Source organism: Amblyomma mixtum, chromosome 5 (assembly GCF_055824585.1).
Source record: "Amblyomma mixtum isolate Tamu chromosome 5, ASM5582458v1, whole genome shotgun sequence".
In the NCBI taxonomy this organism is placed as follows: Eukaryota; Metazoa; Arthropoda; class Arachnida; order Ixodida; family Ixodidae; genus Amblyomma; species Amblyomma mixtum.
Window position 1 is genome coordinate 65,247,517 of NC_143016.1, and position 24,039 is coordinate 65,271,555.

General features: G+C 45.4%; 1 protein-coding gene across 4 annotated transcripts in view; it reads left to right on the forward strand.

Annotated features, from left to right (window-relative positions):
* Nucleotides 1–24,039, forward strand: part of ctrip (E3 ubiquitin-protein ligase ctrip) — a 65,712-nt gene that overhangs the window by 25,445 nt on the left and 16,228 nt on the right. For all 4 annotated transcript variants that reach the window (XM_089544843.1, XM_089544841.1, XM_089544844.1 and 1 more), the window contains exons 13-24: nt 447–603; nt 1,669–1,816; nt 2,483–2,892; nt 4,866–5,146; nt 13,079–13,469; nt 14,152–14,233; nt 14,900–15,006; nt 18,902–19,084; nt 20,030–20,140; nt 21,621–21,698; nt 22,040–22,171; nt 23,104–23,163. In XM_089544843.1, the coding sequence (XP_089400969.1) occupies nt 447–603; nt 1,669–1,816; nt 2,483–2,892; nt 4,866–5,146; nt 13,079–13,469; nt 14,152–14,233; nt 14,900–15,006; nt 18,902–19,084; nt 20,030–20,140; nt 21,621–21,698; nt 22,040–22,171; nt 23,104–23,163 (2,140 nt within the window). The remainder of the gene's footprint in view (nt 1–446; nt 604–1,668; nt 1,817–2,482; nt 2,893–4,865; nt 5,147–13,078; nt 13,470–14,151; nt 14,234–14,899; nt 15,007–18,901; nt 19,085–20,029; nt 20,141–21,620; nt 21,699–22,039; nt 22,172–23,103; nt 23,164–24,039) is intronic.

A 24,039-nucleotide genomic window follows, 5' to 3' on the forward strand; every position in this document is an offset into this window, starting at 1 on the left:
CAAATTGTTTTGGGAGTAGACGTGGACACTATATGTTGTTCTTTGCTGCTGTTCTTAGAATCTAACATTGATAACACAGCAGTGGCAAGGTACAACAATTGCACACAGTAGGTTTCAGAGCGTGTTGAGCATGAGGTAGGTTCTCTGAAAGTAGGCAAAAATATAGGTTTTAATTGAGTTTCTTAGTGAGCTACTTCTGTTCGCTATCTGACGTGACCGGCTTCTGAATTGCAAGTTAGGGTAGAACTTCTTAACGCTTTGGGTGACATCATTATTTGACAGCATTAGCAAGACCATTTACTTGCTGTGTATACGCGGAAAAAGCATGCCACCACCACCTCCGCCGGTTGTAATGGTGTGATTCGTTGGCAGTACCGTTAACAGGATTTTGCTTTAAAATGTTGCTGTTTCGCTTTTGTGAAACTTGTGGGATGTTCCATTCACAGAGAGTTGATGCCAGTGCTGCCCCAAGATGGCATCTTTGTGGTGGACTCGCTCCTTGTAAAACCCAACGCCCACCAGACCGACGCAGTGCTGTGGAAGTGGAGGGATGACAGAGGGTTGTGGCACCCATACTCTTCTATTGATTGCAAGATCATTGAGGTTGGTGCCTGCATGTCCACTTGTGGCTATTTTACAACTGCAACCATTTCATACTGTATCCTGGGTTCACAAATGAGCAGACGCAGGGCTGCGTACACACATCACCTTTTCACTGTTTATGCCTTGCACTGCCTGTAGTGTGATATTGAAAGTTGAACTACAGCGTAATCCGCTTACAATACCAGATGTAACTATATAGTGCTTAAACGATCAAATTCTGTAGATTATCAGTTCTCCCCTTGCCCCTACTAAAAATGAACGCTCACTGGACAAACTTGGCTGGGTGTCAGGACACTGTGCGCTTCTTGACAGGAGCACCGGGGATGGTGGCTACATACATGGGTGAATATGTGGGTGTTTTCTTTTTGCTTTTTTTTTCAGGTCCGGGTATAACGATAGTTGGTTATAACAATCGAATTTTCCGGTTTTCTCAGTATCGTTATAAGTGGATTCAGCTTTGTAGTCATACATTTCAGCTTTGTGGTCCGCACTGCTTCACACTGTTCCAGGAATAACTGTGGCTGTTTCGATAGAGCGCGGTATTTCCTGCACTTTGTCAGCATAAAATTTGCCTTGTGAACATTTACCATCTGCAGTGAAACCTTGTTTGTTTGAAATTTATTGTACCGTGAGAATTATTAAAATTGTACTGGCTTCGGAATTATCAGAAAGAGAAATGAAGACAACAAGGGCAAAACTGTTGCATAAGCATGTTGCTTTTATTTATGTGTCGACACAGTTATCCCAGGTAGTAATCATTAAAAGACTGTCATTGTCAGGTAGCCATCATTAAAGGACTTTCGATAATCACAGTGGCCAAGGCCATACATTTTATTGGCCATTGTGCACCATTATGCTCAGCAAAGCTGTGGTCAATATTTCTCGTATACAGGTTTGTTTTCATCAAAAAGCACTTCAAGGTAGCTCGTATTCATGCCTTCAGTCAGGTTATAGAGGAATATGCAGAATAAAATGAGTCCCAGTACATAGCCTTTCGAGTATAAAAATGCATTCTTGTGGAGAAAATGACGATAGAAATTACTTATCTCTGTGTGCTCCTTGCAGGCTGCCCACCAGTCGGGTGAGGACGAGATCAGTCTGTCCACAATGGGCAAGACCTACACGCTCGACTTCAACCTGATGCAGCAGATCAACGAGGACACCGGCACCGCCCGGCCAGTGCAGAGGGTCACCAACCAGGGCATGGCACAGAGTAAGCTCATTTTACCTTGTCGAATCATGAAGCATTATTCTTATAGCTTGTGTGAACCTTATTTCCGTGGTTGTGATGACTTCATTGAGGACGATGGGGGGGGGGGTCTTGCACTGGACAAGTCAAGTCTTTCCTCTCATTTTTTTTTTTTTCCACATTCACATGTTAGGCTCTCTCCCAACTGCAGGTAAATTTAGGAAGCCATTTACTGTGCAGCTTATGTGGAAATTGACAAGCAAATGTTCCATCTTGGAGCGAAAGGGCACAAACTGCTATTTTGCATACCTTTAGATTTTAAGATATTTTGTTGGAATGTGGCTGGTTTGGTCTTGCATTTTCAGCTTCCTGTTTTACTATACTGCCAAACAAATGCTGCAGAGATGTTTACTTGCTCACCTCAGATCTTCTCAACAATCTCGCCTCCTTGCAGCTAGCTCACTGGCCTGAGGGTTTAAAATGGCAGACAGCTTCCTACTGCTCAGAGTGCAAGTCCAGGCAGAACAATAAGTGCTTGCACATTTTTGAGTGCTACCTTGTGAGTGTGAGTTGGTACTGTTGCATTTCTGTTTAGTTGGAAAGTCTGCCCTGCCTGCCGTAGTGAATGATGCTAGTCTCAGTGGAGCCGTGCACAGGCAGTGTGCGTGATTCTCTTTTTCTGCATTGCAGTGCTGTCTGGCAGTGGTGCCGCAGCAGCTACGGGTGGCTCCTCTTCGTCTCCTTCGTCGTCTTCCTCCTCGCCATCTCAGAGTGGTGGAGTGGCGGCCCCTGCTGTGGCAGGTGACCCCCGTGCCATGTGGCTTCGTGAGCAGAGCCACGCGGGTGGGCGAGCTTTCCTGGGAGCCCTGTTCGGGGCTCTGCACGAGGTGTACAGCAGTTCGGCGGGACCCGCAGTGCGGCACCGCTGCCTGCGAGCTTTGCTGCGCATGGTGCACTGTGCGCCCGGGCCCCTCCTGGCGGAGGTGCTGAGGTCCCAGTTAGTGGCCTCCCACCTGGCGGCCATGCTGTCGTCCCAGGACCTCCATGTCGTAGTGGGAGCCCTGCAGATGGCAGACATACTGATGCACAAGCTACCCGAGGTGAGGACAGGGGGCATCTGGCTCTGCTTGGTAATGCAGTTGATCCCGGATGTATCAAATGGTTGTCGTTGGAGCAGGCATAATGTCCCCTTGGAAATTGCACTCAGCAGCCATTGCACTGTTGTACACGAAGAAACAACGGCGTGAGAGAGGCAGGACACGGTGAGAGATGCGGACTAGCGACAGCACTTGTCCGTGTCTGTCTCCCACTGTTTCCTACTTCTCCCGCGCTGTCTGTCTTCGCTGTGGTGCACCAGCTGGCCCGAGTGCAGCCTCAGGCTTTTGTAGACATTTATTGACCTTCCTTTCACCCAAGTATTCGGTGTTTTGAACACTGCTCTGCACCCCTGTAAGTGGTGCTTCTCCTAACAGTACTCCTTGTGGGACATTTGAAGAGGTGCCTCAGCATGGCGACAGGGAGAGGCCAGGGGAAGAAAAAGCACATCACAGATTACCTTTTTGCGGTGTGGGGGGCTCGCTCTTCTGTGGGTACCGTGTGTGATGTCAGTGCACGTTAAAGAACCCCAGGTGGTCGAAATTTCCGGAGCCCTCCACTACGGCGTCCCTCATAGCCTCAGTCGCTTTGCGACGTTAAACCCCAATAAACCAAACCAAACCTTCTGTGGGTACCATGTTGCCACCCGACCTTTAGAGTGGAGGAAGTGCAGCTGTGTTGGCAACACATTCTTGGAACACCTGCAGGCAGTGGTAACTTCAGTACTATGACCAGTGGAACATAAGATGCAATTGGGTGCGAAAGTCTTGGTTAAGGAGGAGGGGGAAACTGTCAGACACAAATATGTTTTCGTGTGCTGATTGGTTGGTACTGCTGGTCCTGTGGGTGTGGCATGCAAGTGACTAGTGCAGCAATGCTCCTTTTGTGGTGCTGTGTTATTACCGGAATGATGGGCACAATGAAGTGAAAGAATTTGGTTTTAGCGGGGAACAACATGAACAAGCCCAGTAGGTATAGCAGCTCGTGACTTCCTAGCTGCAGTGGATCGCAGTGATGTGGCGATCACGCCACTAACAAGATAGGGGACTGAGCAGGAACACATTCACACAGGGACCAGTCAGGACTCGCAACTGCTGTGAGCTGCAGCTAAACTTGCAACAAAATTAGGCATTGTTTGCCACTGTCGTGGTGTAATGCAAGATGAGTCTTTCACATCAGGACGACGTCAACGAGCTCAAGGTTAGTTCGGTAAACTTCATTACACAGAAAACAAGCTAAGCCACTTTTTTCTATGAAATAAAGTGCAACAATTGTATTGTTTTCATCCTCTACGTGTCGTTGAGGCACTAGTCAGCAAGTTTCTACTCATCATGATCATGGGGAAAGCGCGCCAATACGTTGTGCGCCCTTGACAGAAGTGCTGGTGGCGATGGCTCGCTCGGTGCTCTGCTGCGCACCCGGAGCGCTCGAGCATCTGAGGAGCGTAGCAGTTTAAACCACAACCCATAGTAATTCCCTACTCTGAATTACTATGGAGGAAGCAGGACCTTCAGACCCCCCAAGCAATTTGGTGAGCTCAAGATGGGGAGTGAAAATGCCTACCCGCTCGCCGTCCTGCGTGTTTTTCTCAACCTCTCGTAAACAACGTGCACATGCTTTTGCATGCTTTTGCTGTTGGACGGGCGGGCAGGCGGGCGCATGATACAAAATTTCGAATCTTCCGAAACAAATCTGTTGAAACTTTTTTTCCGGAGTAATGAACCCTCCCTCCAAATTGGTGCCAACTTTTCTGGAAAAAAAGTGGGTTCATTACGCGAGTATATATGATATGTCATTTTACTCAGACATTTGCTGCAACTTTGGTTTTTTGCTATCATTTTTGTTGTTGTTGTTGTTGGGCTTGGCAACGGGCTTGGCAACGGTTGTTGTTGGGCTTGGCAACGGATGCAGCTTAAATGGACTTTGTTGAAGCATTGTAGATGTCTTGTCTGAAATGTTGCACCCGTGATTTATGCAGGTATTTGGAGTTCACTTCCGGAGAGAAGGAGTCATGCACAGAGTAAAGCAGCTGGCCCAGGAAGAAGTGTCAACAGCAGGTGGTGATGGGCCCACCCCTGCGGCCAAGTTTAGCGAGGACTCGCCATCTTCCCTGGCCAGCTCTAGCCGAGATGGCCATCCGACCACTGCCACCACCATGCTTTGGGGTGCTCTGTCTTCATCCTCTGGGGGACACCTGCCACCCATGAGCAACTCTGGTGACAGCGATCACTTTGCCATGGGTGCAGCCAGCGCACAGATGTAAGTCTGGCAAAGCTGCGGAAGAGGGTAGTTTGGGCAGGTTCATCTCCTTGTGACATACTTTTGTGCAAAGAGAAGCTGCACAAAAGAAAGAAAGAATAGCAAGTCAAAAAGCGAAACCTGCCTGGTTTGGTTTGTCAGCAGCTGTATGAATCTGTGTGGGCTGTGAGAAACCAATGATATTACAGTAGGATCTCCATGACATGAACACAGTTTATGAGTTCATAAAATTTCCTGTCCGGAGTGCATTGTGCACAATTTGCAGAATATTAAATGTCCTGAACACTCTGCCGCACCACTACGGATGATAGGAACATGTGAGTGGTGACCACACCTTTGAGCACTAAGTGCTGCCTGTACACTGCTGATGCTGTGTTACGTATTGCAAGCGGTGTAGGGCCTGGACGTCACCAACCCCATAATCGCTTGTTGCGAAGTACGCATTCCCCGCAGGGGGGCGTCTGCAGCATGCAGACGTTAGTGAGTGGCAACACCACGGGTTCCTGAGCATCTGCAGGGACATCCGGCAGGGGGATGATGGTGAGCAGTGTGCCACCACGGACCCGAGCATCTGCGCTTAGCCGTGTGTGGCATCGCCGTGTCCGGGGAAAAGGGGATCCTGGTGGTTGAGCCGATGCTGAGCGTTTGGACATTTAAGGCCCCTCGGCGGAGGCAACTCACCACTTTGACCCCAGCTTCCTGTAGACGGCACCCCTGGCCTGATCCGACCGGGGGAAATCCTCTCTATCTTGCACTTCCCTATCTTTCTTAACTCTCCTGTCTCCTCCTTTCTGCTCGGCTTTTTCACTTTTCATAGGCGGCTAGGGTTAACCTTGTGTGGTGTAACTACCCTGAGTTGCCCATATTTGGTTATAGCAGTGGTGCACACACAGCTGGCATGGGCAGGACTTGTTTTTTAAGTTCCTGTTCCGTCCCCTAGTTGGGCTCCATGGTGGGTGCTTGGCACCATGGCCGAAGAACATATGTTTTTATGGCTACCTCATTCCTTTCAAATGATCGCCCTCTAAAAGGAGGGCGGACAGATGTGACCTCCAGCTTCTTCAATAAAAAGAAAGTAACTTTCCCAAAATACCATGTTGTTCACAGTGAACAAAAATAAGTCTGCTAGAATGATATCCCCCTTTGTAGTGTCAAAAGTTCTGACAGATTCCTTGCGCCCTAAGTACAAAGTGACCATAGTGGCTAGCGGCGACCTCCTGCTAGAATTGCTGGATATAATTCAGATCACAAAACTTGCAAACATCGAAACCTTTGGTGATATTCCTGTTTCCGTAACACCACACCGGTCTTCGAACAAGTACGTGGTGTCATCTCTGACGACGACTTTCTTGATATAACAGAGGAAGAAATGCTTGAAGGATTGTCCGATCAGATCGTTACTAAAGTACACGGAATCAAAATCCGAAAGGAAAACAAAGGGATTCCGACGAAACACTTGGTCTTGACCTTTGCCTCCTGCACCCTGCCCGAGTCAATCGAGGTAGGTTATGCAAAAATCTCTGTGCGCCCTTATATACCCAACCCTAGACGCTGCTTCAAATGCCAGAAGTTTGGCCATGGCTCCCATAGCTGCTGTGGCCGTGACACCTGTGCCAGATATGCCTCAAATGGCCACAAATCCGACAACTGTGATGGTGCGCCATGCTGTGCGAACTGCGAAGGCGACCACACTGCTTATTCAAGGTCTTGTCCTGCCGGGAAAAGGAAAAAGAAATAATTACAATGAAGACAAAAGAGAATGTCACATTTAAAGAGGCAAGAAGGCGTTATGCAATGTCACAAGGCACTTTCTCCTTCACAGCCCTCACAAACTTCGCCGATGTGGTGCCTGGGCGTGACGCACCACACCGGTCTCAGGCACCTGCCCAGCTCTCACATTGATGCTGAGGCAGGGCCATCCGCGCCTCTGGCAGATGCAGCGAGAGCTGCTATGCCACCCCCCGAAAAAGGGCTTGCCGGCCACCAAGTCGGCAGCCCTCAAGGCTTCCCCCATTCGGGAGAAGCCCGCAACCCCTCTGCCCACGGGTTCTCCGCGGAGCTCCAGCGCCTCCACTGAGGCGATGGACAAAAGTCAGAGCTCACCTCCGCCGCTGCGGAGGCGGAGCTCTCTTGATCGCAAAAAAGAAAAAAATGTTAGTAACAGGCCTTCAACAAGGAGTTACCTAAGGTCTCAATACATTCCCCCCCTATTCCACAATCATCAGGAGTAGTTCAACAAAATAACAAGCTTTGTTATAGCCAAGATTGCAGAGAAGCAAAAAAGAAACAACAAAGACTGGGGAATTTTTCGAAGATACCCTGCACACGAAAATCTCATCAATTTTAAAAAGGCAAGGGCGAAAGCACGGCACCTTTATCGAAATGCAGAAAAAACTTCCTGGAAAAACTGTCGTCCATAAATAGTTCAACTAAATAAAAAAAAAGTGGGAACAAGTCTGTAAACTCAGTGGCAGCTTCTCTCCATTCACAATTCCTTTTCTGACATCCCCTAGTACCCAAACCAGTATCGATGAACAGGCAGACATACTAGAATATTTCTCTACAATTTCCAGTTCCTCACATTACACAGTCATTTTTGAAATGTAAGAACACAGCCGAAAAACAGACTGACAAATTGGAGTACAAATTAACATTACAAAAATTTAATTACACTGCAGGAAATTTGTAGAGTACTGTTGGCCGGCATACAGACTGCGCCAGGCCCTGATGAAATCCATTATGAGATGCTTGACCACCTCTCCGAAGATGCTGTAGATGCTCTTCTGAAATTCTTCAATAAAATATGGCTATGTGGAAAAATCCCATAGGCTTGGAAAAAGGCCGTGGTTGTGCCGTTTTGGAAATCAGGAAAACCACCAACCTCGGCTGGTAGTTACAGGCCAATAGCTCTTACGAGTTGTTTTGCCAAAAGTTTTGTAAGTGTGCTAAATATTAGGTTAAGGTTTACTCTAGTATCACGTGGGCTTCTAGATGTCCACCAATGTGGATTTGAAAAAGCATGTTTTACAAATGACGATCTCATCCGTCTTGAAAATACAGTCCTTGACGCATTCATACACAAACAGCACTGTCTGGCAGTATTTTTTGGGTTGGAAAAGGCCTATGATACCACCTGGAGGTTTGGGATTTTTCGTGACCTAGCGGATCTAGGTATCTGTGGCAGAAAGCTTAACTGTTTGAAAGACTTTCTTCCTGACCGTTCATTTGGTGTGCGTCTAGGTTGCATGCTTTCGAAAAAATTCATCAAAGATCCAAGAAAATGGTGTATCGCAGGGGTGTATTCTAAGTACCCAACTCTTCATTGTAAAAATGAGCTCAATATCGCGGATAATTCCAAAGTCCATCGTGTAATGCGTATATGTTGACGACCTTCAAATTTCATGCAAAACTTCCAGCATATCAACATGTGAGAGACAGATACAGCTCGCACTCAACAAACTAGCGATTTGGGCAGACCAAAATGGATTTAAGTTCTCAACACAAAAAACAGTTGCTGTCCTTTTTTCACTCAGAAGAGGCTTGCTGATTGATCTGACCCTGCACTTAAATGACATTGTCCTGCAAGTAAAACAGGAACATAAATTTCTAGGCATAACTTTTCACAGAAAGCTGACATTCTTGCCTCACATAAACACCCTCAAAAAGAAAGCTTCACGATCCCTGAATATACTGAAAATTCTCTCGGAAACAGTAGGGGTTCGATAGTTTATGCCTTTTACAGATCTACCGCTCCTTAGTACGGTCCACTTTATACTATGGATGCATTTTGTATGGGTCTGCAGGGCCATCATACTTCAAAAAACTGGACCCTGTACAACAAAACCTGGGTTTGCGTCTTCAACTGGTGCATACAGAACATCTCCCATAAACAGTCTATATGTAGAAACAAATGAACCATTCCTTGCAAACAAGAGCAATCTTACCTGTGCATATGTACTGAAAATGAGATCCTTAGCAAAACACCTTTGTTACCCCATAGTTAACAAGTGTACATCCAGAACACTGTTCAATAATAAACCACAATCAATCAGACCTTTGTTACTACGCTTTGAAGATGCATGTGATAACATAGAAATACTGGATGCCCTACCTGAAATTGCCCTGAGACATGATCACTGCCATTGTGGTACTGCCTCCCCGCTGCGTGCGACTTCACGCTAACACAATTTCATACAAAACAAACGCCACATGAACTCTTGCTACAAGAATACCTGGCTTTGAAAAAGAAATATGCAGGCTACATGGAATTTTACATAGATGGCTCCAAAACAACACACGTTGGAAGTACAGTAGCATAGGGGAAATGGGGAAAAAATAGTAAGATTGCCAAGTTATGTATCAATCTTTACTGCCAAATGTTATGCAGTGTGTATTGCTCTGAACAAAATAGTACATGAGAACATCGGAAAAAGTACAATCTACACTGATTCTCTCAGCCTACTCACAGCGCTACAGTCAAGAAACTCAGTTGAACCCTTAGAAGGCAGTGTCATTCACAACATCGAAAAAGTCACAACACAAGGACATAGAATAAGGATCTGCTGGGTCCCAAGCCACTTCGGCATAGAGATAAACGAGAGAGCCGATTCAGCTGCTGTACGGGCTCAGAGTGGTGAAATAAAAAATGTGAACATACCTTATAAAGAGTATATGAAGTTTATACATAGTAAATTTAAGAATAAATGGCAGAAAGAGTGGGATAATGAACTAAACAAACTACACTTCATAAAGCCCACCCTGGGGGAATGGAAGTCATGCACACACCGGCAACGTTTCCTTGAAGTAATCTTGTGTCGCCTTTGTATAGGACACGCACACTTGACTCACAACTACTAACTGACGAAACATGACAAACCAGTTTGTAAAAGATGTAGAGAGGAACTTGCACTAAACCATATTTTATTCACATGCTCAAAGCTAGAACAGCTAAGAAAGAAGTTTTTTACTAAATTTTACAATGAATGCATACCTCTTCACCCAGTTCTGCTTTTGCGTGACTATTCAATTGTTGACACGTCTTATGTTTGTAGTTTTCTAAGAGAAGCAGGTTTTCTTCAGAAATTATAAGTTCTTCCCCAGTGCTCCGCTTGATATTACAATACACCTCAGCCAATTTCTCACTCCTGAGAAAAAGGCTGAGGTCTTTTATTGGCTGGGAACCTCGAGATCCTTGCCCAGCCAAGAATGGTCACAGAGGCTACCCAACCCCTTTCAAAGCTTTTACTTGTGGATACTTTTAAAATTTCCTTCCTTCATCATCACTGAGCAGTGATCAGTAACCTTTTAGGCCCTCTGCACCAGCAATCGGTTTTCACCTTCTTATAAGATTCTGCAGAAGACTTTTCTATACCTTGTGCTTGGCGCATGATAGCCTTAGCCGCTTATGCGCCATTAAACCCAACACAACGCAAAGTACGCATACGGGCTTGTGGCCCGCACATTGTTAGCTCCAAGATTGCTAGTCACGTAGTACACATGGAGCGGTGAGCATGGGCTCATGGCTCTCATATCGCTGAAGTCTTGAGTGAGTGTGGGTGCGCGGCCTTGACATAGCCGGCACCGCGAGTAGTGAGTTCTGGCCACATGGCTGTAAATAAATTCCACCAGCCGTAAACATATCTGCGTGAATGCTTTTCCCATGCTTCTGCTTACGGCCTGGGTTCCGTTTTAGATGATACAAATTTTTTCGCCACCCTGTGAGATTCGTATTGCTGACATTGTACTGTGTACTGAATTCGAGGTGGTAGCCAAGGAAACAAAAAGCAAAGCTTGCGTTGGCTACCTGGCATGAGCCTTTGTTACTTTTAAGGGGGGACACGGTTCTTTGAGGCCAAAAGTTGGTAAAAAAAAATTGTATTTTTGATCTTTTCATTTTCGCGATCCTGAGGTCATTGCGCAGCTATCTACAAATTTTCGTTGAAAAATACCGCCTAATTCATGCGTTACAGTGTTCCAAAGATGTGAAACTGCATGCGCGGCCCTCTAAATTGAGGTCTAATTGCACCGAACTTTGACTGCCCACAGTTCGGGAAATACGCGCTCCGCTGGCGCCATTTTGGTTTTTCTTTCAAATTTTTCTTTCAGTGCGAAGTTTCTGAGAAAGCTGTATAGCTTTCTTTTGTAGTGTGTGGCTGCGCTCGGGTGGATGCCAATGAGTAATTACTCCCTTATTACAAATTGACTCCACCTTGGGGATTTCCCCTAAACGTTTGACTAACTTGGGGGAGGTCGCAGTGGAAAGGCACTCGTCTCTGGTTCCAGCCTCCAGACTATGCCATTTGTTCGCTGGCAATTTCCTTGTTGCAAGTGCAGTTTTGTCAACGGGAAATAGTGCTTCCACATCAGAAACCAGCCAGAACTCACTCCAGTGATTTTTAGTTACCCTTGGGGCCACAAAAATATGCCTAAAACGTTTTTCTCTGATTTCTCAAAACTGCAATTTTGGCACATTCAAAATTTTGGAGGAGCGATATTTCCAGTTCTATATCAGCTATTAGTATAATTTTTTTTGTGCTAGAAAGATAAATGCACAGGTTGTGCAGTAAGGCTAACTTTAAACCACTGCTTCCTTGGGAAAATTTTGAAAATAGATCTTTTGTCTCCGTAAGCAAAATGAGCTTTTTCTGTCAAGTTTGACCAGCTGTAACTTTCGTCCAAGTCGTCCTAGAATGCTCATTTATGCCTTACTTCACGCCTTGGTGGCTCAAGATCATTTATAAATAGTAATTTTCTCCACAAGATCTTATGTTAATTAACCAAGCTTCCTCCAAACAGGACATACTTTCCATAACAAATGTAAAACACTGCTGCAGGAGAAAACCGTTCGCAGTTTTAGAATGAGCACGTGAAATGTGCAAACTGTGAAAATTTGGTGTAAATCTCTCCATAAATAAAGAAAATAGTTCTAAGAGGGGTATTCCCCCTTAACCACATTTTAACATGTCTTGCATGGACGTTTATCTGTTTAATGTTTGTCATTTCATCACAATAAAGCCAGTTGCAACTGCGATTATGGGAATGATGCTTTTGTGTAAACAACAGTGCTTCCTTGTCATACATATGGTGTTCATATTTATCCACATGGATTTGTGTGGTATTGAGAACATGTCATATCCAGCAATGCCATCTTTCTGTTCAGAGCTGCACAGTTCAACAGCAAAATAATTAAGGTCGTAATGATGGGAAGGCTTTCGGTGGAAGGAAAGCTAGGTTGCCTTGGTTCTGTTGTGCATCTGCACAGTCGTCTTGGTCTTGCATTCATTTAAATTTCAAGGCAGAAATAGGCAAAGATTTGAATTGCATTGTTGTTCAGTTATAGGTTAAGCACTGCCATGGATTGAAACAGTACACACTGCTCAGCTCTGGCATTGTGAACGAGTTTGTTCTCTTTTGATGATCGATAATGAATAGTAAAGGATTTTTATGTGCCAGAGCAATTCTTTGCAATTTGACGCAGCCTTCACCTTAGTAGTGAACAGCTGCATAATAATTTGACTTGCCTAATACTTTTTAATGTACACTGAATGCATCGTATAATCCCGTTTAATGGTGGCATCCATGTATGGGCTGCCTCCCTTTGGACTTTATAACCGAGAGAAAAAAAAAAACGGTTGCACTTTTTTTTTATTCGTGCATAGGCCGCACCCTCCAAATTTACACCAGAATTTAAAAAATAAAGAGGCTGTTACACAAGTTCATATGTTAGTTACACAGAGGGTGTTATGATTCATCCTGCCTAACTTAGGCTTAGCAGCCAAATGTCGCTTCCACTTTTTTATGTGCTAGACAGGTGCTTGCGCATTGTACGGTTTCTGCAGTCAAGGTGGTATCGTCCTGTGAGTGCTCATGTGGAGCATGTGTGAAGCTTGATCACAAGGCAATGAATGGTGCTTGCTCTGTGTGCCTCCGCAGGCGACTGAGCGATGTGCTGAAGCGCAAGCGTGCTGCCAAGCGGAGCAACGCCTCCAGTCGCAAGGTGCGCACAGAGGAGGGTCCGCGCAGTGGCGGGGAAAATCCGCCCCTGGGACCCGGTGGTCGGCGGTCAGTGCGCTCTGTGCGGGACAGCCCCTTCTCGCTTCCGCCACCACCTCCTGAGGGCACTGCTAGCCCAGCGAGCAGCACATCCCTCTCTCCAAGCGGCGGAACAGCGGGGGGCTCTGCCGGAGGCTCAACAACGTCGCGGGGTGCAGGGGGCCGGCTAAGCTCTGCAGCTGCCCGCACCACATCGTTTCTGGCCAGCCTCAACCCGAGCCGCTGGGGTCGCTGGGCCAACCCGCCACTCGTGGGTCATCTCAGCAACCAGGTGCGCTAATCTTTCACGATAAACGTTATCTCATCGAATAGCATCTGCGCGATAATGCTTGTCAAGCAGCTTTCTTGCGAAAAAATTCTGCAGCCTGGATTTGGGCTTGAATGCCTTGTCTCACCCAGGTGAACCTTTCAGTGGTCCTTTAAAGGCTTATAACAACCTGCCTAAATTGCGAGTGCATTCAAACTCCAATGGGACCGAAAAGTAGTTCGAATTATGCAGAGAATTAAGGAGAGCCTTTTTTTTTAATACATTTAAGATCTTAATTTTCACTTGAAATAACTTTGAAATTTGAATTAAGCTTGCATCATAGGATCTTACTGTTATTTATTTTTCTTGTGAACTGTGCCCCGGTGGCTCAGTGGTTACGGCACTTGGCTGCTGGCCCGAAAGACGCGGCTTCGATCCCGGCTGCAGCAGGGGATTTTCAATGAAGGCAAAATTCTAGAGGCCTGCGTACTGTGCGTTGTCAGTGCATGTTAAAGAGGTGGTCGAAATTTCCGGAGCCCTTCACTACGGCGTCCCTCACTGCATGCGTCACTTTGGGACGTTAGACCCCAATAAACCAATTTTCTTGCGAGCTTGAGGTCTGTTCTCTGAAACTGTTTTTATCTATTACATTTTGTAATTGATGCAGTGGAACACCAGCCGTAACTGTGTACTTCTTGTTTTCCAGGAATATCCAATGGAAGTGAAGTCCAGCATGGGTTCATTTTCTGGAAATAAGGAGAAAATAAAGCTTTGGATTCATGACCAGGGTGTGTATCCTGCAATTTCTGCTTCCACCAAATGTCTTGATCATGGAGTAAGATAGACAGGTGCGCCGCAATGCCTTTGGCAGGTGTGATTTTGCTATGCAAACACCAGCACAAGTCTGGCTTTCAGCGTGGCGCTGTACTCTCTTCCTTCGCTCACCGACAAGGCTTTGGGCATGCTTTCCCTCTTTCACTATCCTCCTTTCAGAAATAACCTGTGACAGACCACCCGTCGACAGTGCCGCGAAATGAAATGGTGTGGTCACCAGCGGTGCAGAAGGCACAGGAAATATGCCAGTGCAGCATCATGAAGCAGACAGTCGCGACGCATGCCACGGCACATGCGTGTGCTTGCAAAATAAGGGAGAGAAAGCATGTGGTGTGGCGGAAGCGTTCTACCAAAGCCAGAACTGGAGTCGAAACCCAGTCCAAGTGCCACCCTATCAGATGTCTCACCAAGCTTTCTCCAACGTAGCAAAATTGATCCTCTCTTCTTAGTGGAGTGTGCACTCTTGTCTATCTTACTTTGTGGTCTTGGCTCACTATTGCTGTGGCAGTTTTTCACTCTGTGTGATCCTGGGTATCGTAAGACTTGGTGTGCTGATCACTTGCAGTGATCACTTAAATTCAGTTATGGTGACCCCTTCCTTACCTTCATTTTCATTGCAGCGAAGCGGTTCGATGAAAAGCACTTCACCTCTGACCAGGGAAGCTCTCACCCTGCTTTGAACACCCTAAACCGTCTTCTAGCTTCTTTAGAACACCTAGACACTCTGGTGAGGAAGTGTTTGTTTATTGCAATATGTTCGTCTCTCTCTCTGTCTCATTTTTTGGTTTCTGAATGCTCATCTTGGATGTGTATGAAGGGGAATTGTGATGCAGAACAATGCAATAAACCGAGGACATGTCTCGATAAACGCCAGTTGTATTCAGCTGTCTGTTCAAACACTAATGGAAACAATACGTTAAGGCCTTGTTAATTCTTAAGTCTAAAGCCAAGAAGAAATAGTTTTGGATGCGCGAAGTACCCAGATTTTTACAATTTAACATTGTAAAAGTTTAAGCCGTATGTCCAACTTTACTTTCCAATGCAAACTCCACATTTAAGTTCGAGCACTCAGTTACAATGAGTGGCATGGCAGCACTAGAGACTTGACTGGAATAAAGAATGTGCTAGCGTTCAGCCTGGCCAGCTGTAGTTAGCCTGGGAAATGCCGCCTGTTCTCCCTCCATGCTTTGAGTTTTGGCAGTGGAGGCAGTGCACATCAGCTGTGGGTGGCGGAATTGCTAGAAGTACAAAGCGGCAGAACGCACCGCCGAATTGTGTGCCGCTTGCTCTTTGGTTTGAGATGCGACCAGGGGGCTAGGCAAACTGCTGGATAATGACCTTAATTTTTTCCTCTTAGTTTTAACTCTCGATATTTCGAGAACAGAACTTCATTGCAAAACTCTTTTGAGATATAAGTGATAGACACATGGTGCCTGTTACACGACACAACATTGCCACTAATTCATATTTACTCTATAATTTGCTCACTTATTCTTTAAATTAAGGCTTCAAAAGAAGTGGGTGTGCAAATTACGTGGATATTTCATGAACACGCCCTAAAAAACTATACATAGGTCCTAACTTGTAATACTGTATAATCTCTCTATAACAGACCTCGATAGTGCCCGAAATTTCGGTCTGTTCTAGAAGTCTGCAGAATCCAAATACTGTTGCAACAAGCTTTGATTTGTAACCACACGAGAGTCTGGCATTAGCAGAGTGAACCACAAGCCATACATGCTTGCAGGCAAGAAATGCTTTATTGAACATTTAGCACTTCTGAAAGAAGTTAGTGAGCTTTGATTGAAATGAGCAACTGACAGCTCTTCACACCATTTGTGCCTCCATTTGCACAAGGCGACTAACTTCACTTTCAACCTTTTGTTCGAAATATGATTTCATGTTTTAGATATGCTGGAGTGCCTTGACAGAGGTCACTTTCCAAGTGACAGTCTCAGCTTCATCCTCTCCATCGTCCTGCTCTTGGTCAGCGGCAGGCAGTGCCGTTACTTGTGCAGTGATCTCTTCATCTGCCAATTGCTTCTTGCTGACCAATTCTGCATCTACATCTGCGTACTCTGCACAGTCTTGTTCCTCAAAATCTTCTTCCACAGCTGCCCATTGTCCTAAGTCTGGTTATTCTGGATCCTCTCTAATAATAGCTGGAGGCTCATTGTTGCTTGGGACAAATCTAGCTTTGTGGAAAAATTCTTTATAATATTTGACTCAAGCTGCTCCCACTGTGCCAAGATGACCTGTAGAGCAAATTTCAAGCCAAATACTGACTCCCTCTTTTGCTTCATGCTGTAGAGCAGGGGCTCTGCAAGGCGAGTGTGGTATCTTGCCTTCAGCGAGTGAACTACTCCCGGTCAATTGGCTGTGCTTTAGAAGTTGTGCCAGGAGGCAGATACAGTGCCTTGGTGGCGTGGAGCTCTAGTACCTGCATATGGCTCCACCAGTTTTCGAGGAACAGTAGCACTTTTCTTCCTTCCTCATCTTGTTGCCGAAGCTCAACAGCCATTTGTTGAAAATGTCCTTCGTCGTCCAAACGCTTTTATTGGACTCCCAGTCCACAGGAGTGCGGACTTTGCACAAGCACAAGGGCCTTGTTGACTTCCCGATGACTAACAGCTTTGCTCATTCAGTGCTGTCCATATTGCAGCATGACTAGCAGCTTTGCTCATTCAGTGCTGTCCATATTGCAGCAGAGGAGAATACTCGCACGCTCTTTTGACTGCTTCCTTACATGGCTTGGACCTGCAGAAAAAGAGTCTTTCCCGGTCTCAACTTGTAGAAAAGTGCAGTTTCTTCAGCGTTGAAATTATAGTGAGGTTCAAAGCCTGCAAGGAGACCCTGAAGTGAATAGCTTCCCGCAGGATGTTAACATCCCGCGGGAAGCATCTGTGTATGTCGCAGACGTGCTGTGAGAAAAGTTAGCCACTGCGTGAGAGGACCTGTATGAAAGGGGAGTGAGCATAGGTTCACGAAGGACTACGCATCCAGAAGCACGCAGCAGACTTCTTTTCTTGACCAGCTCGGGCTGCAATTGAAGGAGGGATTGTTGATTTATGTTTAAAGTCTTCCTGTTTCTTTTTCGGTGAGCCGTGGTGGCGAGTTCAGCCGATAGATTTACATTCGGAGTTTATCATATGGAGCGTGACAAAATAGCACCCGCCATCGTTGCTGCCATTGTTGCCTTGCATCGCGAATGTTAAGGGGGGATGTGGGGATCAGATCACAAAAATCATGAAAAAAGTCGATTTTTGAAAATTATACTTTTTGGCATCTCCAACACTGTTTCTATGTTGTACTGAAATATTTCACCCAAAAATAAACTTCAAGCGCTCCAAATAGATATATTTGTTGGCATCTGCGCATAGACAGTGTGTGCTAGCTTAGAACTTTCAGGCTTGTTTTCTCGAAAGTTTGTTTTGAGCTTAACATCTTGCTCGTGAAAAGCGTGGCACAGCAATGAGTGCATGGATTTTTACCCCGTTTGTTTTGTTGTGATAACTGAAACGTGGTCTGCGTCAAGACAGTCTCAGATCTGCCATTTAGGCTCACATGTTTTTATTACATGGTAATTAGAGCATGATACATTCTAGACATAAAAGAAGATGCATATTGTGTCCTTCAAAAAAAGTCTTCAAAAAAAAAAAAAATGAGTCTTGACTTACACCACACTTCTTAGTCAATATTAACAGGATTTACAGACCTGTGGCCTGTTTTTTTGTCATGCTAGGCTTTCCACAAGCAAGCAACATGGGGACAACATATAATCAATGATAAAAGGGAACCTACTAAAGCTGTCATTGTGAAACTTTATATCCGATTGTTTGATGCTGATTTAAGCCAGTCTGCCAAATTTCATCACTCTAAGTCGGAAGAATAGAAAAGTTGGCTTCAATCACCTCATCCCCCCTTAACTGAGGACTGGGGACAAAGTACGAACCTCGAAATTATCCCCAAAATTTAGTCCATTATATCCGAATGTCTGCTGTAGCCGAGTCCACAGTAAGTGAAGTTACCAACTTGTTCCCCTTGCTGTCCAAAAAAAATGTACACTCCAAATGCTCAAACCTCGCTCACATGCTCCGCGTATATGTAGTCCCCCGTGGGATGACATGACAACACGGGTGCAGCTCAAAGCAATGAATGACCAACGATGCATTTGCAGAGTCAGTGGTCAGAGGCAAATGGAGGTAAAGGGTGATAAAACTGCGTTCTTGCATGCAGCCTGCCTGACTACACATGGCAGGAAACTGAACAGCGAACGGTTCAGTAGTTGGTGCACACTGCTCCTCTGGGAAAGCTACCTGCAGCGTGAGCGAGCTGGGTGAACAGTGTGCAATTTGGAACCAATTTGGAACCAAATTGAGGGCTTTCTTTTTTCTTCCTTCCTTTCTTTCCCCGGGAGCTTCACGTAACATGCCAAAAATGGACACCGGCACAGGGCTTATACTACCCATGGCTCAGGTGAAACTACGTTAGACCCTGGATATAAGTTGCTGCCACGTATAAGTCGACCCCCTCCTATATACATATACATCTTGGGCATATACATCTTGAGGTCTGTGCAGCTGTTTGAGACATGTCCCAATATTTTTGTACTTTTTTGACAGACGGACCATGGGCTTCAGGCATTACAGGAGATCCGTGCAGTGCTGCTGGAAGGAGACGTGTCATCGTTCGAAGTCATCCACAGTGGCCTCGTCAGCCGCCTTCTAAGTTTCCTCACGACAGCCAATTGCCATCGAGATGATCGGCTACGCACCGTCCTGCAAGTTTTCCTGCATACCCCTCAGGTCAGCTTGCTTAGTAGGTCCTGTGTTCCCTTAGAGTGGAGAATAGTGCGCAGGAAATGTGCTGCTTGAACAAGCACTGTTGCCTATACCTAAGCAAGAGTCTGCCTAATCATTACTGGACTCTCCGCTTGTAGTCGGGGAGAGGAGCAATGCTGCCACAATGACCATTTTATAACTTACAGTCGCCATGAGGAATGATCCTCAGTAGTGCTCAGCGATTGGCTGAAGCGGTTTTCACGTTCAGTTGACGCAAAATGTCTCTGGACCAGCCAGCATTGCATGCAACACTACTGAAATGTGCCTGATTCGGCCACTCAAGTGCATCACCGGAATTGCTGCATAGCCTCTGACACTGCTAGCAGTGTGCTGTAATGTGCAGTCTTGAAGGTGCACAACTTTTCGAACAATTGCTGTTCATTTGAAAACACTGTGACATAGCCACGGCTGTGTACCCATAACTATGGGGACAGTGCTTGGTTGCCTTGCTCATCTGTTATCCAATTTTCCTGTTGCTGGCTTTGTTTCTCTGGTAAGGCTCAATAATTAATGTGTAGTATTCTAAAATGTAGCATGTCTAGAAAGCTAATTGGGCTTGGCTTATTAGTATGCATATTGGGATGTCCATAACCTTAACAAAGTTTCTCCCATACTTTTATATTTCTCGGGATTACTAAAAGTTCTAGAATCAGTGTGCCCATATCAGGTGGCCAGCTTAACTCTTGTTTCAGTCAAAAGTAGAGAATTGCCTCCTTGAATACGTTTCTTGGGCCGTGCAACGTTGCTTTTTTGAAGTGGAAACTACTAGAGGGTAATAAGTGGGCTTTACGGTACATCCAGTATCAAGCATTGTGTGGAACGGGCTGATGTTTCTGTGTGTCAATATATGAATAAGTCACGCTTGTTAGGGCTCTGCGTTTACTTCTTTCTCTTCTGTTCAAACTGCAGTACAATCCAGATGTGGTGTATGACCACGTGATCCCCTCTCCGGGCCCACTGAGCGCTCTTGTGCAGAAGCTCAATGCGTGCGTGAGCCAGCTGGAGCAGTTCCCTGTCAAGGTGAGGCTCAGGGGGAGAGTGCAACTGAATGAGGGAAGCGGAGAAACATTGTGCAGTTTGTGATATGGGAGTAATTACTCATTGGCGTCCACCCAAGTGCAGCCATACGGCTACAGTCTTGGTTTGTTGGGAAGCCAGACATGTCCCCCACTGGTGCTCAGACTGCTGCATGTTTTGACTCGTAATTCGAGGGCACCTTGAGGAAGGTAAATTTAAGTTACTCGTGAGTAAATGGTAACTATTGTTTACCATTCAGTTACTGTTTCTCTTTGCGGTTGTGCAGAGTAAAAAAAAAATTGTTAGTAACTATTTATGCTCTCTGACAGTGTCACCTGTGTGAGGAAAATGACACAGGAGTAGGCATGTGAATGGAAACTTTCAGTTTGCATTTGAAATGCAGTAGTAGTAAAATAAAAGGCAAGTCATTAGAGCTCAATAGCATATGCTGAGGGACATGGTTTGCAGAATTCACTATGGCAACTGAATTACATCGCTGATGTTGCGGTCACCAGTCGTGCGTTGTGGTCCGCGAGCAGTTAGCCGCAGCATGTGGCCTGTACATCAGCGACGCCGCAACCACCCGTCGCACGGTGCGCACCGCAAACAATCAGCAGCGGCACGCAGCCATAAGTGAACCCTGTGAGACGGAAACAGATTTGCGTAAATTCCGTATATGAATTTTGTTAGTTTTGGATGATACGAATAATTTTTGTGGCCCATGAGATTCGTATGATAGATTCTGACATTAGGTGACATTAGTTTCATGGAAATGTAATCCTGAAATTGCAATGAATTTATGCCGAAGCTAAAACCAGCACTGTGATATTGTTGACCTCTGCTTAAATTCGAGAAATATTTCTCGTTCCCTTCAAGTTCGAACAGCTTTTACTGTATAGTTGCAGCTATTTGGCAGGACTTCATCGTTAGAGAGCCATCAAGCATGCTCATGACATGGTTCGGAGCTGGAGCAGGGAACTTGACTTATTGGCAACTGCAACTTTTTATGCCCACAAATCAAGGCAGAAATGCAGCTGAATGCGTCATTAAGGCCACAGAAAAAAAAAAGGACAAATTCTGCTCTAAACCTGTGTAGATCTGGCTGAGCGTGGCTAGCATTGCCTGTGACTTTCTAAAACGTATGCGATCCTGCTAAAAATTTCGTGTTCATACCCACTGTCTACTAGGAGGTAGCCTTTAACTTTTGTTTTGTTTTTTGTCGCATTCCTGGCATTAGACTGATATCTAATGCTGGTGGTCGCAGTAGCATTCACCATAGGCAGTTGCTGTTAAAATGCTAGTCATAAGACTGACACGCAAAATATGTGTGCTACACAGAGGATTGCTGCGAGAAGTTCACTTTTTTGTTGTTACATGACTGGCCACATGAAGTGCTACTTGGTTCTCGGTATTTTGTGTTAGCCTTGTTTGGATGTGCTTCACTCTTCCTTCTCTTTGTCCCCCCCCCCCCCAATCCTCTAAGGTACATGATCTTCCTGGTGCTGTTGGAGGTGGCCGAGGCACTTCGGCACTCAAATTCTTCAACACCCACCAACTCAAGGTACATATATTCAGCCGCTGTTTTTTTTTTGCAGCTGAACCTGCGGATAACAGAAATTTTGCTGGAGTACGTGCTGGTTTATATGTGTTACCATATTTTCACGATTGTAAGTTGACTTGAATGTAAGTCGACCCCCTCATATCGCATGTAAAGTGGTGGGGTGGTGGAGAGAGCTCATGCGGTGTCCCAAAGTTTGTGTTTTGAATTTGTTGTCTGTGTAGTGGCTACCTGCTTCATGCGCACGGTGACGTGAAAAGTCATTTTGGTTCTAGTGTGTCATTGTTTGTAGTGGGATTTTCACGGGTTCCTCACATTGTTTGCTTGATTGTGTATTTGTGCAGTGCAACCTCCAGAGGCATCCAACATGTTCCAATTTGCGGCAGTGGAGAGGGGGACCTGTAAAAATAGATCCTTTGGCACTTGTGCAAGCTATTGAGCGGTACCTGGTCATCAGGGGCTACGGGAGGATACGAGTGAGTTTCTGTGTGTATTTGCATGCTTGTGTACTTGCTTCACTCTACACATGTTGCAACTCGTACGGTGCTGGAACTACAGCAAAGGTGCCAGTCCCCATTTTTCGCTGACTAAATTTAGCTTTTCAAATGCGAATTCTTCGGTGAGATTATATATTACGAATTTTGGCTGTATCAAACTATTTTATGATTTTTTACTAGTTCATTATTCAAGGTTTTACTGTATTGAATTTAAAACAAAAAAAATAAAGAAGAGCAGCTTACATTCCTAAAGAATGCCCCCTTGTTCCGTCCATATCAGCATGTTCAGTAGACGATTACAGCAAATATTGGCACCGAGCTGGAATCATTTAAAGGCGTGAAAATGGCTTTTGTGACATTAGTGTGCATTTCACAGTGGATAGTTTTTTGCGCGACTATTTTCACATTGTACTTTGCCCATGGCGGTTATTGGCTTGCAGCGCGGTCTCCGGTTAAAGCAACTATAGAAGCACTGCTTGCATTTATGTGGGAGCATGTTGCAGTCACATACCATCATCCAGTAACAAAGGTTGCTTAATATTTTGTGAGGCATGGAGCACATCGTCTTGTTGCACGCTATAGAGAGCATGCACTCTTACAGGACACTGCCACGGGCAGCCAGTATTAGTCTGGAGGCTTCTGTGCCTTGGAGCTGAAGTGTAGCTTTCCTGTGGAAAAAGTCTTGTTTTTTAACTTTAGCCAAACTCTTAGCTGGTGCAGCATTGCAACTTTGAAAGCTGTTTACACTTGCCAAAATTTGAAATACCAAATGGAATATTACCAGTTCAAAGCTTGCATTTTTCACGTTTATGGGCATTGGAATATGGAGAACTTCGCTGCTCAATATGTATGCAGTCACAATCCAGTTTGGTATACGGCATAGCTTAGTCTGGGATTTTTCGTCATTGCAGGATGAAGATGATGGTGGCAGTGATGAAGAGAATTCTGATGAGGACATTGACGATACCATGGTACGTTATTTCTGCTGGCTTGTATCTACAGCCTCCTAGTCTCTATATGTGGAGTGCTTATCTCTCAATGCGGGCGCTCTTTGGTTTAACTGTGTGTATTCTGTGTGATGTGCAGTAAGGTCATGTGTACCCGTGCATCTTAGCATTGTTACATTTGCTTGCGCAAGTGCATGACCATGCAGAATTGATTGACCTGTATCTTTGGAGGGACTTAAAGGTGCCATGCGACGTAAATCAAGCATGAGGTATTTATTATTCTTTGTGTGCAAAGTAAGAGACATTGTGACACTCGGAACACCCCAAGAGATTGCTGAAATCATAATACAGTGAACCCTGATTATGTGTCCCCTGTTCATGCTAGCCCAGCGAATCTCCCCTTTGGATAATGCATTAAAAGCCTCGATCATTTCAGTCTGGCGAACTACCAAACTGCAATTAGATTCGCAGGTAGTAGAGCTACCACTGTAAAGGATTCCGGATGCAAACGTGCTAAGCAGATCTCTATGGCAAGAGAGTCACAGTTTCTGGAAATGAGGGAGATGAGATTGTGGACATCTATACATGAGAAGTTTAACTTGACCGTCTTGTTTCCTCTTGTCAGGAGCAAGTACAAGTAATGCAGTACTCGCTGCTGGGCGAGTAGGTCTCTTTCCATGCTTGCCGGGCAGAGCAAAATAGGCAAACCACTCACTGAACAGCAAAGGCTGCTGAAGGGTATCTATGGGCTGTTTAGAGCAAAAATTTTTCGTGATATAATTAGAAAGACCTTATAGATCTTGCATTTTCTAAAATTTTGTTTCCCGCTAGTGTTTCACTACCCCCCCCTCCCCCTTGTTTTTTTTGGTGCGTGGCTTGAGTGCAGCGGGTGATGGTGCT